Source organism: Liolophura sinensis, chromosome 10 (genome assembly GCF_032854445.1).
Source record: "Liolophura sinensis isolate JHLJ2023 chromosome 10, CUHK_Ljap_v2, whole genome shotgun sequence".
In the NCBI taxonomy this organism is placed as follows: domain Eukaryota; kingdom Metazoa; phylum Mollusca; class Polyplacophora; order Chitonida; family Chitonidae; genus Liolophura; species Liolophura sinensis.
This window is the reverse complement of record NC_088304.1, coordinates 22,112,228-22,130,381: the sequence shown is the minus strand read 5'-3', so window position 1 is coordinate 22,130,381 and position 18,154 is coordinate 22,112,228. Positions and strand designations below refer to the sequence as shown.

The 18,154-nt window shown below is 39.9% G+C and overlaps 2 protein-coding genes across 3 annotated transcripts in view; both read right to left on the bottom strand.

Moving 5' to 3' along the window:
- Positions 1 to 18,154, bottom strand: part of LOC135476539 (uncharacterized) — a 324,624-nt gene that overhangs the window by 238,512 nt on the left and 67,958 nt on the right. The window lies entirely within an intron of this gene.
- The window catches only part of LOC135476460 (uncharacterized), a 41,333-nt gene that overhangs the window by 4,468 nt on the left and 18,711 nt on the right, over positions 1 to 18,154 (bottom strand). The window contains exons 2-5 of the mRNA XM_064756490.1: positions 14,100 to 14,241; positions 2,787 to 2,883; positions 2,109 to 2,199; positions 387 to 584 (exon numbers count right to left, since the gene is read on the bottom strand). Of these exons, the coding sequence (XP_064612560.1) occupies positions 387 to 584; positions 2,109 to 2,199; positions 2,787 to 2,883; positions 14,100 to 14,241 (528 nt within the window). The remainder of the gene's footprint in view (positions 1 to 386; positions 585 to 2,108; positions 2,200 to 2,786; positions 2,884 to 14,099; positions 14,242 to 18,154) is intronic.

Sequence of the window (18,154 nt, the reverse complement as noted above, 5' to 3'; positions counted from 1 at the left end):
CCATATTTTTTTTTTCGAAACATGTCATTTCAAGGTCCAGTCCAGGGAATGTATTAACAAATCTATATGTATATGCATTTTAAAGGATCAAATAAAACTGTGTGTGATTAGTAGCATAAACTCGATTTGATCCAAATATACACTGGTCCAAGTATGGTCAGAAAAGGCTACCGTAGAATCCAAGTTTAAAATGCATTTTACTAGGCTGAAAAAAACCTAAAAAGAATAAATCGAATTATTTTTTGTGTACAGTGTGTTATACTTGAAGTAAGTGTTTTCTTTGACTTTGCACCAAATAACTTTCTATTTCATTTTTACTGGGCGATACCCTTTATAGCTCGCTTTGAACTGTGAACAGTGAACATGACTTCTATCAGATAACTTACGTGTGGTTGTCTCTTTATCTTTTTTACATTCCGGAAGTGGGCACTGCTGTGTTTCATTGGTCACTCCCTGACAGGCCCCGCCTCCACAAGCCGGAGGTGGCCGACTGCAATCCCGAGTGCGGCTCTGACTTCCGGTCGGGCATGTACCCGAACACACAGACCAATCAGACCAAAGACTCCACTTTCCGTCCGCTTTCTCTGCCAACGTTAGATTAGCCATTGATTAGTGTATATTTCAACCATGTTCGCATATCCATAACTTGTTAGATTTGTGGAATTTAATGATTCTAGTTTCAGCATGTGGTTTGATATATTTCCAAAATAGACCTCTTGTCAAATGTCAACCTTCATGTATCATGTGCATGTTTTTAGAGAGGAAAGGACAACTGAGCAATTGACCAATACTAATGTGTTTTCTATGTTTCAGGGCTATTTTCTGAATGATATTCATGGGTTATAGCTTCCTCAGTGTCGTCCTGAAGCAAGCTGGTATCAGTTCTAACATATTTTAAGTGCTGCTTCACTGGAACGTAATATGACGCGTCACAAAATCCAAATATATTGGAAATGAAATGGTTTTGATTACACCAGCATTTTGATGGGAGGAAACGAAATGGCTTTGATTACACCAGCATTTCGGTGAGAGGAAACGAAATGGTTTTGATTTCACCAGTATTTTGGTGGAAGGAAACGAAATGGTTTTGATTACACCAGAGTTTTGATGGGAAGAAACAAAATGGCTTTGATTACACCAGCATTTTGGTGGGAGGAAACGAAATGGCTTTGATTACACCAGCATTTTGATGGGAGGAAACGAAATGGCTTTGATTACACCAGCATTTTGATGGGAAGAAACAAAATGGCTTTGATTACACCAGCATTTCGGTGGGAGGAAACGAAATGGTCTTGATTACACCAACATTTCGGTGAGAGGAAACGAAATGGTTTTGATTACACCAGTAGTTTGGTGGGAGGAAACGAAATGGTTTTAATTACACCAGCATTTTGATGGAAGAAACAAAATGGCTTTGATTACACCAGCATTTTGGTGGGAGGAAACGAAATGGCTTTGATTACACCAGCATTTTGATGGGAGGAAACGAAATGGCTTTGATTACACCAGCATTTCGGTGAGAGGAAACGAAATGGTTTTGATTACACTAGCATTTTGATGGGAAGAAACAAAATGGCTTTGATTACACCAGCATTTTGATGGGAGGAAACGAAATGGCTTTGATTACACCAGCATTTTGATGGGAGGAAACGAAATGGCTTTGATTACACCAGCATTTCGGTGAGAGGAAACGAAATGGCTTTGATTACACCAGTATTTTGGTGGGAGGAAACGAAATGGTTTTGATTACACCAGCATTTTGATGGGAAGAAACAAAATGGCTTTGATTACACCAGCATTTTGATGGGAGGAAACGAAATGGCTTTGATTACACCAGCATTTTGATGGGAAGAAACAAAATGGCTTTGATTACACCAGCATTTTGATGGGAGGAAACGAAATGGCTTTGATTCCACCAGCATTTTGGTGGGAGGAAAAAAATGGCTTGATTACACCAGCATTTTGGTGGGAGGGAACGAAATGACTTGAAAGCCTTACCCTTCATGATTAGAAATCTGATTGACAGATTTCCACGTGTAATCTGATTATATTAACTGATTAAGAAATAGACAGATGTATGAAGTATTTTGATTTTTTCCCTCACTCACCAGTTCTGTTGTATTTCTGCTCACGTGCGTCAATCCGTTTGGATACATTGAATACGGCCTTGTCATCCGTCTTCCAGTCTACAATTGTCAGCTAACAAAAAGAAGAAAAAACATCCATGAATATACTGTAGAATACAAAAAAGACAGTAGCTCACCACACAAATAATGACTTGCGCGAACCCAGTATGAACAGTTCCACCGTATGCGCACAGATTGCCATAACACATTTATTTTTTATAATAATGAATATGATGATGATGATGATGATGATGATCATAATAATAAAATATTTCCGTTGTTACAATTTTCATTCAGGATTGTAACTATCCATGACAATGCTGTAGCTTACTATATCGAAGATCCAATACACAGGGCAATACTGTAGCTTGCTGTATCGAGGATCCAATACTCATGGCAATGCTATAGCTTACTGTATCAAAGATCCAATACTCATGGCAGTACTATAGCTTACGGTATCGCGGATCCACTACTCGTAACAATAGTGTAGCTTGCGGCATCGAGGATCCACTACTCATGACAAGACTGTAGCGTACGGCATAGAGGATCCACTATTCATCACAATACTGTAGCGGGCAGTATCGAAGATCCACTGCTCAGGACAATATTGTAGCGGGACGGTATCAAGGATCCACTACTTATGAAAATACTGTAGCTTACTGTATCGAGGATCCAGGAATCCGTTGATTTCGTCCACAGCTGTACTGAACATATTGGCCCAATGTAAGTCATGTCAGTCAAATTAAAGCGGTCCTCTCTGAAGGAGAAAAAAAACATGGTTTTATTAAATTTATGTGCTTAACGTTTAAATAACTACTTTCACAGACGTTTCGGAACGGTTGCAGAGAGCACCTGGACTCCAAGGGGCGTCGGAGGTTCTTGATGTAAGTAATTAATGAACTTATTTCTACAAACGGATTAGCGCGCTATCGCAGCGTAATGAATCTCTCACAAATGCGGTCGCTGAGAGTTCAAGTCCAGCTCATGCTGGCTTCCTCTCCGGCCGTACGTGGGAAAGTCTATCAGCAACCTGCAGATGGTCGTGGGTTTCCCCCGGGCTCTGCTCGGTTTCCTCCAACCATTATGCTGGCCGCCGTCGCATAAGTGAAATATTCTTGAGGACGGCATAAAACACCGATCAAATCACTCAATCTCTAAAAACGGCAATGGCGCATGCGGTTCACGTGGAGAATGCAACAACAACATGATACTGATGTCAACATAAACTGTCTCAAGTTATGCAGACAAAGATATAGCTTTCAGAGATCTGTTTTACGAATTGGGTGTGGAGACAGCTTCGGAAATGGGCCCTTTCGCTTTTCAGTGACTATGGGGTGCCATGTACGGCACTAATGATGGTGTATATACAGGTAATAATGAGGATGCCTTACACAGGCAACGGTTGTTGGCTGTAACAAAGGTCTTCAGATACCCTTACCCTGTGTTGACCCATGTTTAGACAATAAGAGGTACTACACTAGTTTACATTGTAGTAAAAATGAGAAAAGTTTAATTCTGGCTTAATGGGGGTCTCCTTCACAAAGCCACTTTGGGAATAAAACCAAAACAGCATTATTCTTCACAAATCAAATTAAGTGAATCTGGCTGCTCTAACCATGCTGATATTGTTTCAGTTCTATTTTTAAGCTTATTGAAGAGTCAGTTTGAATGATTTTAATTGGGCTTTAAGTTTTCGACTAAATCACTATATATGGACCCATATTATAAAACTGTCGATTTAATCCGACGACCATATTGGCGAGATAAAATGGCGTGGAAACAGCTTCTCTGAGCAGGACAATCAGACGGTAATAACGCGAAACATCGTAACATACGATAACTAGTCAATCACGCAATTCACTGGCAAATCAAAACATCATGGAAATTATTTAGTCGCCGCGGTTTTTGACGAATCTATAGGGATATACGTTTGCACAACAATAATGAGAGCGGCTGCATCTGAGCGAGAGTTGAATACTGATGCAGTATGGCTGCAAGTTTTAGAGGCAAACATTACAACAGATATTATAACACGTGTACAGTGGAATTACCCTGCCATCAGTCGGTGTGTGGATAGGGAAAATTGGCAGTGGGGAGATGGTAAACAACTAATAGAGACATTAAGTCCTTCATTCGGGAGAAACTCACAACTGTTTGCGGACCGGTATGATTAGGGCAGAGAGCGGGGGCAGTAGATGTAGAGCGGGGGGGGGGGGGGGAGGGGTGTGTGTGGGGGGGGGGGTATGGCGGTAGGGTAGGTGGTATACATGGGGTGGGGAGTGTTACAGTTTCCTCAGCTGGTAGAGTACATCACGGTGAATTTTTGCAGGTACATCAAACCACATGGCAAAACCCGGTCAACGCCCTAGCCGAGAACGTGAAATAACGGCATAGCGTAACCAACGATCCTGACTTGATAAATAAATGGACGTAAACCATTTATTCATTCCTCGCGAGATTGATCTTTTCAAATTTTCCGTGAAACAATGCCAGAGCGTAGAGTTGATACAGACTAATCTTGGTGAACTATACTTCAGAATATGTCTGTTTTTTTTTATGTAGCATTTCTGCCAAAACTTTAACAAGACGGTATGTCTGATCCATTATATGCCATTTGTTTTTCTTTGCATAATCATGACGTTATATGCAAAGTAATGGAATATTTGTCTCGAAAACAAGCTTATTCAGTTTAGCCAAACGTATTCTAACTGAATTTTCCGTGTAAACATATAAACGTCCAACACAGCGCAGAGCTTGTGGTTTGTGTCATTGACTGTTCGCAATTTTGGAAGAGATTATCAGTGATTTTTCAGACAGTTAACTATAGGTTACAGGATGTATAGTTAGACACTTCCGAGGCTCTGGTCGCCGTCTTTAATTCACAATCTTAAACTAATTATGTGAAAAATATCGGTTTGTTACACATTGAAAACTGTTGCATACAACGAATTTCGCAATCATTAAAATCCATTGCAATGACACAGCGTGCATTCAGCTAGTCAAGAAAACTTACCTTTAACTTATGCCATTTGTAAATTCTTATCATACATACGAATGGCTAATGACAGGCTGGTCCACTGTAAATTCTTTTTCTTTTGATCTTTTTTTTTCTTCTTTCCTTGCTTCGTTTGATATCTTACAATCACAATTATGTCGTATATACTAAAACAGAACTCACCGGATGGTGAATAAAACGATCATAGGAAGTTTGGAGTATTCTCCACGTCCAAGATATAGTAACTATACCTGACATCACGTGTGTCTTTTTTTCTACAAATTATCTGATCCATTTCAAAACGTAATTAGTTAATCAACCAGTCTCCATTCTTATAATCAGCTAATAAGTATAGCATACAAAGATAAAAAGTTTCTTCCTCGAGTATGTCACTTTCAGGGACGGTGTAATTAGTTTGACACTGAAGACCTACACGGGGAAATCTCCACCAAACAACTGAATATATTTAGAGATGTTTTATCGGCCAAGATAAGCCTAGGTCACCCTATATCAAACACGGCTGCAACAGATATCTGAGATATCACGTTACGTTGACAGGTCTCAGAACAATTCAGATTAAAACAGCAAAGCCCGGTAATACAGGGTCAGGAGGAAACGACAATGGCCGCTAAGTGAGCACGTTATAGACGGAGCCCGCCTTATTAGGCCTCTTCCGGTTTGTCCAGGCTTACATCCAGCTGCCCAAACAGGGCCTGTTCCCACATTTATTGACCTAATTTCTTCCGCAAACTAAATATATCCCAGTACCATTTGCCATTAATTGATAAGTTATGTTGGTCCCCACGTGGCCACCATTGCTTCTTCTAAAGGTCACACTGAGGGGGTTGTGGAATGCGGGGTTGCTATGTACCTACACAGACACCTCTGTATCTGCCCGCTGTAGCACCACCGCCACATTACCAATAATGCCAACAGTTGTCTGCCACCAACAACCGGCTACTTCAGGCAAGATACGAGATAAGCCTGAACGCGTGCTTTTAGCAAAACGTCTATATATACAGATACCCTGGAAATGGTTGCCGTACAAAAGGAACAAGATTGTGCAAAGTGATTTCTGTCAAACGCTTACAAAAACACACAGACACACAGACAAAGACACACACACACACACACACACACACACACACACACACATATATATATTTTTTTTCGCGGACGGGTAGAATTTGCGCCGATCTTGAGAAAGTGACATAGCATCATATATATATATGTCACTTTCTCAAGATCGGCGCAAATTCTACCCGTCAGCAAAAAAAAAAAATAAAAAAATAAAAAAGAAAAGAAAAGTCGGTTAGTTTCAAAAATAACCGAAGCACAGCTGGAAAACGTCCAATTCTACTAACAGATCACTGAGATATTGTCAGTGAAACAGTTATCTCCGCCTCATCAAAATGAGAAATCGTCACCTTTATAATTACTTACCATCGAATGAATTAATTATAAACAAGATAAAAGCGAATGTATTATTGCAAATTCCAGGACACATCCAGTTACTACCAAGCTGTATAGACCAGTGACAACAGCTCCATAAATCTTCTAACTCGTTTATTTACAGAGTTTTCTGTAATTCTTCATCTCATGTGATCGTCACACAAAGTGGTAACTTTACTCTAAAAGAATACATGAAGTAATACCGCTTTAATTTTTTGAGACAGTCTTGTTCTTTTTTTTCTATTACACGTGTAATAAAAGAACATTTAGAAACATTTCGCAACAATGACATTTGCATATCGGTGGAAACGATGGAGCAATTCGCTTTGACGAAAACTGTTGGCTTGACGAATATTTTCTTTTTTAATTCATTGTACAACGATCCCGATTTACTTGTTCGAAAACAGGATTTCATGTTCTGAAGTTTTTCGAAGACTTCCAAAGAATTACATACACACGTCTCGGTTACTGAGAAACTTAGATCGACAAAAATCTGAAAATTATTTGTCTTGCATCTAGATTTTCCTACACTGAAACCGCGTTCGCCACCACCTAATGAAGTTGCGGGCTCGAATCCAGCACTAAACAGGGAGTTGAATACACAAGTAGACATCGACTGCTTGTCTAATTTTAATGCCTCATGATACTTAGCTCTAATATCGGTTGGCCATGTTCCCAGCTCAGCTTCCAAATTAACCGCTCTGTATCGTTACATTTAATAATTTGGAACTTGGGGGTCTCCGTGGCTCAGTTGGTTAGCGCGCTAGCGAAGCGTAATGACCCGGGAGTCTCTCACCAACGCGGTCGCTGTGAGTTCAAGTCCAGCTCATGCTGACTTCCTCTCCGGCCATAAGTGGGAAGGTCTGCCCGCAATCTGCGGATGGTCGTGGGTTTCTCCTGGGCTCTGCCCGGTTTCCTCCCACTATAATGTTGGCCGCCGTCGTATAAGTGAAATATTCTTGAGTACGGCGTAAAACACCAATCAAATAAATAAATAAATAAAGAATCTGGAACTTGGGCCTCAGGCCTGTTCTGTCTTCAAAGTGTCAAAGCTGTGCGTGACCGTGAAGTAGTTCTGCATTCATATCACCTATTTATGCGGGAATAATAAAGACCATAACGTAGCAAATTAACACAAATGTAAGCCACACCTCCACTCGGATGGCATCCGAACTTCGCAAACTGCCATTTTCATATCACGCGACTGTTGCTAGGGTGAACTCGACTGATCTTCCAAAAATTAAGATCTCAGTTTTTAGCAACTTATTTTTTTGTTCTGTTCATTGTTAAACCAAAATTAAATGTAAGACTCCCAATGTCGAGTGCGACCGACTGCAATCCAAAATGGTGCTTAGAGAAGTTTGACTCTCTGTAAATGCATCAGGTGCATTGGTGATAAATGTGACATTATGGTCTTTATTATTCACACGTGAATCGGTGATATGAAGTAAGAATCACTGTAGGATTAAAGCAAGCATATTTTTGTAGCATACAGCTCTGACATGTTGAGGACAGCATATTCGAAAAGAGGGAGTTCCCGGCAAGCGAATGGAATAGAACAGATCTGTATTTCTCCAAGCTGAAGTGGGAAGGATGAAAGATATCTAACATCTGAACGATACTGTACTGGTACGAATAATAAGTACAATGAGTCAGAAGTATACTTATCTATCCCTGTTCTATTTTCCACTGTCCATGAGGGCAGAAAGCTTGATTATTCCATCTATCTACTATCGTCCCTACTACTGTTATTTTATCTCACTCGTCCATCAACGCCTTAATTATGTTGGCCCAGATTTTAGCGGCAAATTGGCACAGAATTAGCAGTTGGAGACTGCAGACTGTAAGTGGAAACTCCGTATCAATACAGGATCGGAAATCCGAAACTTCAAACGATAGAAAACAATTTGTGTGGTGTCACCAGGGGGCCACTATCTGTTCCCTTTAAGGCTTTCCCACAATGCCCTAAGCAAGTACTTCCACAATCACCTTATGGATTTTTTTTATTCGATTGTCCAGTGGAGATTTTTCGATGGTTTTGGTATGGCAGGTCACGTCATGGTATAAATGGCCTGTGGGTAGGTTAACTGACCAGAGCTACGGTCAGAAATGGACATACCCAGCCTGTCTAATGGCGCACGGGGCGCTTCAGCAAATGTTTACCGGCAGCAATTATTTGCCAATCTAGAGAGCTGATGGGATTGTTGAATATGACTCTATCTCTCTCGCTTATATCCTCGTTGATAATTATCATAATCTTGTTACTACGGTGCCCTGCATATGACCGAGGGTGCGACACAGCAAACAGTGAGACCAGTCTTTGCGCCACATGGATGACCGGGGAACATCCGTGCAAATAGATAGATCTACGTGAATACCTTGGAACCGTGGACCAGCTGATGAATACTAGTGGTGTTACACACCAGAAACAACGGCCTGTTTTTTTGTTGTTTTTTTTTTATATCTTTTCGCAAGAGATATAACTGTGAAATTAGGATAGTGTGGCTATTAACGTTTAATGTTTGCTGAATAACACAGGATACATGCAGCTTTGCATAAATTGTAAACATATTTTTCAACTAAGTACGGGCTTTTAGTCAATATACTTTGGTAAATGTTCGTATTCCAGTCATAATAAAACGATCGCCCCGATGGCTGAGTTGGTAGAGCGTTCTCTTCGAGAAGCGGTAGATCCAGGGTCAATCCTGGGTCACACTTGAGGCTTTAAAAGGCTTTCTCGCTTGGCGTTCAACATGTACTGGACAGGGTAGCAACTGGTTGACCCATGGCTCGCGTGGGGCGGCTTACTTGCCTTTTGTAAGTCGCCTCAGTGAAGCTAGATACTTGAGCGGTGGAAATCCGTCCTTCTGCTAGGAGGCACATTACTAGCACTCTAAAGACTCCTTCGTTGTCATATGACTGAAAAATTGTTAAGTACTCACTAATAATAAAACGTACAATTTTGCATGTAGTAAACTCGCGTAGTCAGTTCGCACCTAAATGGTAAACTAACGTATTCAGTCCCTTCGCAAAATGGTAAACTGGCTTATACAGTCCGTTCACAGGTGGTAAACTGGCATATTCAGTCCGTTCACAAAATGGTAAACTTTCGTAGTCAGTCCGTTCACAAATGATAAACTGGCGTGTTCAGTCCGTTCACAAAATGGTAAACTGGCGTATTCAGTATGTTCACAAATGATAAACTGGTGTATCCAGTCCGTTCACAAATGATAAACTGGCGTATTCACTCCGATCGCAGACGGTAAACTGGTGTATCCAGTCTGTTCACAAGTTATACACTGGCACATTAAGTCCGTTCACAAATAGTAAACTGGCATATTCATTCCGTTCACAAATGGTAAACTGACGTATACAGTCCATTCACAGGTGGTAAACTGACAGATTCATTCCGTTCACAAAATGGTAAACTTTCGAAGTCAGTCCGTTCACAAATGATAAACTGGCGTATTCAGTATGTTCACAAATGATAAACTGGTGTATCCAGTCCGTTCACAAATGTAAACTGGCGTGTTCAGTCCGTTCACAAAATGGTAAACTGGCGTATTTAGACCGTTCACAAAAGATAAACTGGCGTATTCACTCAGTTCACAGACGGCAAACTGGTGTATCCAGTCCGTTCACAAGTTATACACTGGCGCATTAAGTCCGTTCACAAATAGTAAACTGACATATTCATTCCTCTCACAAATCGTAAACTGGCTATATACAGTCCGTTTACAGGTGGTAAATTGACATAGTCAGTCTGTTCACAAAATGGTACACTTTCGAAGTCAGTCCGTTCACAAATGATAAACTGGCGCATTCAGTATGTTCACAAATGATAAACTGGCGTATTTAGACCATTCACAAATGATAAACTGGCGTATTCACTCCGTTCACAGACGGTAAACTGGCATATTCATTCCGTTCACAAGTGATTAACTGGTGTGTTAAGTCAATACATTTACGCTAATCTTTTCTACTTTTTATCTTTAAAGGAACAGTTACATTATCATATAACCAGGAGTATTCTGTGGGTATTAACACATTGTGTGTGTCTTGCGTTAAACTTGTGTATTCTGTTGGTACAAGTACAGTTACTTTTCATAAAACAGTTACTTTTCATAAACTTGCGTATTCTGTGGGTACAAGTACAGTTACTTTTCATAAACTTGCGTATTCTGTGGGTACAAGTACAGTTACTTTTCATAAACTTGCGTATTCACTTGTGTCGTGTCAACAAAAATGATTCCAACTACTGCTGTCTTAGTATTAAACAGCTACTGACGTGACAATCGGTACAGTTGCGGTTTTAGCTTGAATCAGGATGACAAACTGAAACCCTTACTTTTTATTGTTCTCCCAGACCATAAATGTAAGATATTTTATGTTATTAAACTCAGCCAAAACGCGCGCAGTGTCTGGCGAATGTGTCTATTTGTGTGCGGGACAAACAACCGCGTAGGTGACAATCTTCTGGGTCAGTGTGCTCAGAAGCTCATTTACAGCAAAAAAAATGTAGGTCTATATACACATTCTGCTTGTTTTAATTTTCATCATGTGACGTCCTTTTGTATTCTAAAAACTGTGCCATTGTTAACTGCGTATTAACCAAAGCACGGTCAGTGATGTTATTGCGGATGTTATCGGAGAAGACATTGCTAGGGCGTTGATCTTTGCATGGCAGATGACAGATTGCTCCCGCTACAACAACACCCCCTAACCCCTACCCCAAATATTTAAATAAACATGCTTGTAAACATGCTTCTGCAAGCATATGGATCTAACCTCCCAAAATATCCAAATACCACTTGCCCACCATAAAATGAAGATCATGAGTCCAATACTGATCTAAAGGCCATTTCTAACACAATAGTTGGGAAAGCACTTTTATTCAACCCTCGATTCTTTCACACAAGAATTTCAATTACACAAAAATTTAAAAAGCCTCTCTCGCACAAATACCCAATTATGCCCCAATTATATATTCAGAGTTATTAAGACTTCCATAATGACATAATGAATGGCTGTGTTACATCAATGACTCACGAAACACTAGCTCGTAATAATTTAGGGGTCCGCTCTCAGCTGGTCTTCAGGGGTAACCAGCGCAGTCCCAGGCGTCGCTACTCTTATATCCTCTCTCAATATTTATGTTATGTCGATAAAAAGGTCTTAATGCTTTAACCCAAGGGCTTGGAAAGAATAGAAAGTTACCACTCCACTCGTCATCCCTCTCCGAATTCCGACACATTTCACTTATCGAGAAAATAGTTGCGCAAATTTGTCATAACATATAGCTTACAGTTCTGCATGCCTGTCATGTAAACAGTTTGTAGGATAAACTTGATATATCACGCAGAGAGCAATAAAAATAGTTTTTAGCGACACGAAGATTGGTGCACTTTGCCGCAGGCCTTTCATTTGTTTCAGACTCAGGTTCACAAATGCACGAGACAAATCATATCAGCTGGGTAAAGATTACGATTTTAGAAAGGCTGATTATTGCTTGAGGCTATCATAGGGAGTTTAGAAGCTAATGATGTCCCACACAACTAAGTGAAGTTTTAAGTAACTTGTACCACGAGTTCATTTCTGGAAACCGTTAAGATGTATCGTTTGCTAGGAGACAAGATTGCGTGAGGCAGAATTGCAGTAAGGCAGATCTTAGATCCAAATCCACCGCCTAGGTCTGTCCAGGGTTGAACTGGATACTAAAGGCAAAACCGCCCCAGCATGTACGCTTTTTATTTTGTCCTAGATGGACATTTTTACAATGTTGCTCGCCAACCATGCTGTACAGCTGAATAGTCATCTCGTCCAATTTTAGCTAATATCACAGAATAGTATTGTAATGCGTGAAATTATATATGTCATTTATGGCCTGCCTGCTGGACAGAGAATCTGACAAGTTCTGTAGAAGGGACAATAACGTACAGCTAGCTAACCTCATTCTACCAACCTGACAAAATGTGACTTAGGGGACACTAATGGCTGGCTGACTTCATCCTACGGGTCGGACAAGCTCTGACGAAGGGATACTAACACGAAGACACTAACCTATCCCTTCAGAACTTTGGACCGATGCCTCGCTACCTGATGGAGTCTGAGAAGTTGTGACATGGGGATACTAACATAAAGACATTAACCACGTCACTTTCTGAGAAGTTGAGATGTGGGGATACTAACATAAAGACATTAACCACGTCACTTTCTGAGAAGTTGAGATGTGGGGACACAAACATAAAGACATTAACCACGTCACTTTCTGAGAAGTTGAGATGTGGGGACACAAACATAAATACATTAACCACGTCACTTTCTGAGAAGTTGAGATGTGGGGACACAAACATAAAGACATTAACCACGTCACTTTCTGAAAAGTTGTGATGTGGGGATACTAACATAAAGACTTTAACCACGTCACTTTCTGAGAAGTTGTGATGTGGGGATACTAGCATAAAGACATTAACCACGTCACTTTCTAAGAAGTTGAGATGTGGGGACACAAACATAAAGACATTAACCACGTCACTTTCTGAGAAGTTGTGATGTGGGGATATTAACATAAAGACATTAACAACGTCACTTTTTGAGAAGTTGTGATGTGGGGACACAAACATAAAGACATTAACCACGTCACTTTCTGAGAAGTTGTGATGTGGGGACACAATCATAAAGACATTAACCACGTCACTTTCTGAAAAGTTGTGATGTGGGGACACAAACATAAAGACATTAACCACGTCACTTTCTGAGAAGTTGTGATGTGGGGACACAAACATAAAGACATTAACCACGTCACTTTCTGAGAAGTTGAGATGTGGGGACACAAACATTAAGACATTAACCACGTCACTTTCTGAAAAGTTGTGATGTGGGGATACTAACATAAAGACATTAACCACGTCACTTTCTGAGAAGTTGTGATGTGGGGACACAAACATAAAGACATTAACCACGTCACTTTCTGAGAAGTTGTGATGTGGGGACACAATCATAAAGACATTAACCACGTCACTTTCTGAAAAGTTGTGATGTGGGGACACAAACATAAAGACATTAACCACGTCACTTTCTGAGAAGTTGTGACGTGGGGACACAAACATAAAGACATTAACCACGTCACTTTCTGAGAAGTTGTGGCGTGGGTACACAAAAATAAAGACACTAACCACGTCATTTTGTGAGAAGTTGTGAAGTGGGCACACTAACATAAAGACATTAATCACGTGATTTTCTGAGAAGCTGTGACGTGGGGACAAACATAAAGACACTAACCACGTCACTTTCTCAGAAGCTATGTCGTGGGCGCACTAACATACAGGCATTAATCGCGTCATTTTCTGAGAAGCTGTGACGTGGGAACACAAACATAAAGACACTAACCACGTCACTTTCTGAGAAGCTATGTCGTGGGGACACTAGCGTACAGACACTAACCTACGTAACTTTGCCCGCGTGCCTCGGCACCTGATGAAGTTTGAGAAGCTGTGACGTATGGACACTAAGATAAAGACACTAACCTACCCCTCCCGAACTTTGGCCCTGTGCCTCGGTACCGGATTGGATAACTCATGCTGATGTGATCCCCCGTTAGCTTCATCATCACGTCGCCGTCCGTCCCTGCTCCTTTCTTATTAGCCGTCTTGAATATCAACGTGTATTCTGTAAAACAGAAAACGACGTTATTATTATTCAACATTGAAATGAAACAATTTTCGTAAGAGTCCTTTTAGGAGTCAGTATATCTGATATTCCCTTGTTTTCTAACCTGTATTACTTTTGACGAATTCGGTTTAAGAGACTATACTTCACAATTCATTTTTGTCTAACGTATTAATTTTGACGAATTCGGTTTAAAAGACTATACTTTAGTCTTTATACAATACTTTATACAATTCATTATTGTCTAACATGTATTACTTTTGACGAATTCGATTTAAAATATTCCGGCATGTATTACTTTAAAAGTAATTAGATTAAAATACAATATACTCGACAATCTATAGCATTACTTAAGATGGAATTGCTGCAAAGAAAATTCATCTGACAATCCATTATGATTGTCAACACGTATTACTTATGATGGATTCGTTTTAATAGATAATGACTCATATGTTCCTATTACAGAGTCAAGCAAAATAAATCTCATTTATTTACTAGAATGAATGCTCACACAGAGATTTGTACATTGGCATCAGCTTTAACAACTTGTTCACTTTTAGTTGGTGAAAAAATGGTGGCAAACATCTCTTTGACAACATTTATATAATTATCAAAATGTATTCACAGTGATGATCGGAAATGATATCAGATGGTTTGTGTAAATGTTAGACTACAAGAAAGAGAAATAATTCCTTTCCTCTTCACCATCAATTACTACCAAGGAAAACATCAGGATTCGGTCTTGACAACGGCTCAGTGTAATTCATTAGTACATATTAATTAACAACACTAATTACTTGATACAGAATCCCGCCCAAGGAACGCGAGATTCGCGTTTTGATTGACAACTTATATATTTGAACTTTGTCCTACACCAGAGGGTAGCCTATTGGAATCAGACTGGAAGGTATTAACATAAAAAGATAACAATTTAAGATAAATAATTGAAAATGTGTTTGCATTTCTTTGCCGCGTAACAACCGCAGGCGAGTTTTAATCTATAAATGTATTACATTTCCCTTATTAGCTTTCAGATTATACCATAAGAGTATCGCAAGACGATACGACGGAGTATGCGGTGCTTTGTCTATGTGGTCCCGCTAATATGTATCCAGCAAGACAATATCCCATGACTTTTCTACCGAGAGGATGATTTGTCTGTTAGAACTAATACAATGCACAGTATTATATTACTTTTAGCACAATGCGTATCTGATGAGGAGGAAAGTCAGATAATTAAATTTTCTTGCCACTGTTGTTGCAAAAATCTTGCGACTGAAGACCAAAGACGAAATGCAGGTATTTCATTAATATTAAGAGAATTTAACTCCAGATTGGTGGCTGTGTTACAATTTCTCACAGAATGCATTCACATTTGTGGAATGAAACAACTGGCAGCTGAAGATGACAATGTTCATGGAATACTTACAATAATTTGCATATTGGAATAGCGTGGACGGTGTAACATTCCCCATAATTCCCCACGAGAGGCAACATTGTACACTTTGATGTAATTCTTTGCGCCATTCTGAAGTTGTTTCACTGCACTTAATATGATATAAATCATGGCAAATCAATGATAGTTCTTGAACATAGATATCGGAATAACTTTATCAGAAACAAAGAATTGAAATCGCGGCTGTGAGGTTTTGCTTCAATGCTTGGTAATTCCTTGAAGTTGCATGGGACGAGATCATTTCGCATGTTTGTATCAACTTGTTCAATCGTTTTGTTATAATTCCTAATACAGTGTTATGCTGTGTAGGGAGAAATAATTCCTGAAAGAATGCAATATTGTGTTTAGTGTTATGAATCTTAAAAATTGTAATACTATATATGTGCAGAGTGCAATATTGGTATGATGTACAACTGCAGAGTACGATACTGGTATGGCGTTACAATTGCAGAGTACGATGCTGGTATGGTGTTACAATTGCAGAGTACGATGCTGGTATGGCGTTACAATTACAGAGTACAACACTGGTATGGTGTTACAATTGCAGAGTACGACGCTGGTATGGCGTTACAACTGCAGAGTACGATGTTGGTATGGCCTTACAATTACAGAGTACGATGCTGGTATGGCGTTACAATTGCAGAGTACGACGCTGGTATAGTGTTGCAATTGCAGAGTACAATACTGGTATGGTGTTACAATTGCATAGCACAATACTGGTATGGTGTCAAAGTTGCAGAGTACAATACAGGTATGGTGTTGCAATTGCAGAATACAATACTGGTGTGGTGTCAGAAATGCAGAGTACATTGTTGGTATGGTGTTTGAATTCCTCACAAGGCGCAACATTGTGTACTATGTCAAATTCTTAACGAATGAAACTAATAATTCCCATCAGAGTACAACATTGTGCACTGTATTATAATTACTAACAGGGCACAACATTGTGCACAGTGTTACAGTTTCTCAGAAAGTACAACATTGTGCACTGTGTTATAATTCCTCACACAGTACAACAGTGTGTAATGTATTATAATTTTACACAAGGTGCAACACTGTCTACTGTGTTATAAATACTAACGGGTACAACATCTGGCACGGTGTTGTAATTCTTCACAGGGTGCAACAATTTGGAATTCCTCACAGGGTACAATATTCTGTACTTTGACAGAATTCTTCACGGGGGTACTACATTCTGTACTGTGGCAGAATTCCTCGCATGGTACAACATTCTATACTGTGGAGTATAATTCTCCACATAGTGCTACATTATGTACTGAAGTATAATTCTTCGTATGGTGCTACATTGTGTACAGGAGTATAATCCTTCACATGGTGCTTCATTGTGTACTGGAATACAATTCTTCACACAGTGCTACATTGTGTACTGGAGTATAATTCTTCGCATGGTGCTACATTGTGTACATGAGTATAACCCTTCACATGGTGCTACATTGTGTACTGGAATATAATTCTTCACAGAGTGCTACATTGTGTACTACTTATTAACCTGGAGGTCACACCGTCCGCAGCGATAGCCTGAGCGAACATCTAGTTGTAATTGTGTACATTTTCTTGGTCTACCGTTTGTTTAATGAGCTCTGTTCCGAAGCTCGCAATAAACCTTTCTTCCCAGTCACACGTATTGGAAATTATACTCGTTCCGACAAATTGTCAATTTTTATGCATATCATCCCCTGGCAAGCAGCGTGACGTCATGGCTATTACGTAGACAACCGGATGTAGCCGAGGCAGAGTACGGAGCTGTATTAGTATTGAGACCAGATTACAGCGCAAGACGAATCGATACGGCTGGAATTTCAGATAATTTTTTTAATGTTATCTAATAAACCTTTATGAAGGACAAAGGTTAATAACAATAATAAAAATAATATAAGGATTTCTTCCGTCGTCACAGATCGCCACAGTGCGCATGAGTATGTGAGTATGAGTATGTTGGCTTATGGTGAGTTATTGCTCTCAGTGTAATGGTCTAGCTAACATCAATGCCACACTCGGAACCGCATGGGAGAGATGACATCAGCAAACTTGACATACACGGCCAAATAGGACCCACGGTGAAGTAAACACAGACAAAAGAGAAACCTTGTATTTTCTCTTCATTTTCTATAGTGTCGGGGATTCCTCGTCAAGTCGTTTGTCAGATGACTTGCCATGGCAACCCTGATGTTGCATGACAACTCAGAGTTTTTGCGCATCAAACTCCCATCGGAAAACCACAGTAATCATGAAATTACTTCCGTCGTAAACATCTCATGTTACTAATGGATGCCGAACATTCTGGTCTCTAGTCAACAACTCCCAGTCTAGAAGCCGCATCTGCGTAAAAAAATCTCTACAACAACACAGTCTGTCCTCATATCACTCACTTCATTATGAAACAGTCGTATTTCATCATATTATTCCGTTTTAAGATTGCTGAATCCCCACCACAAA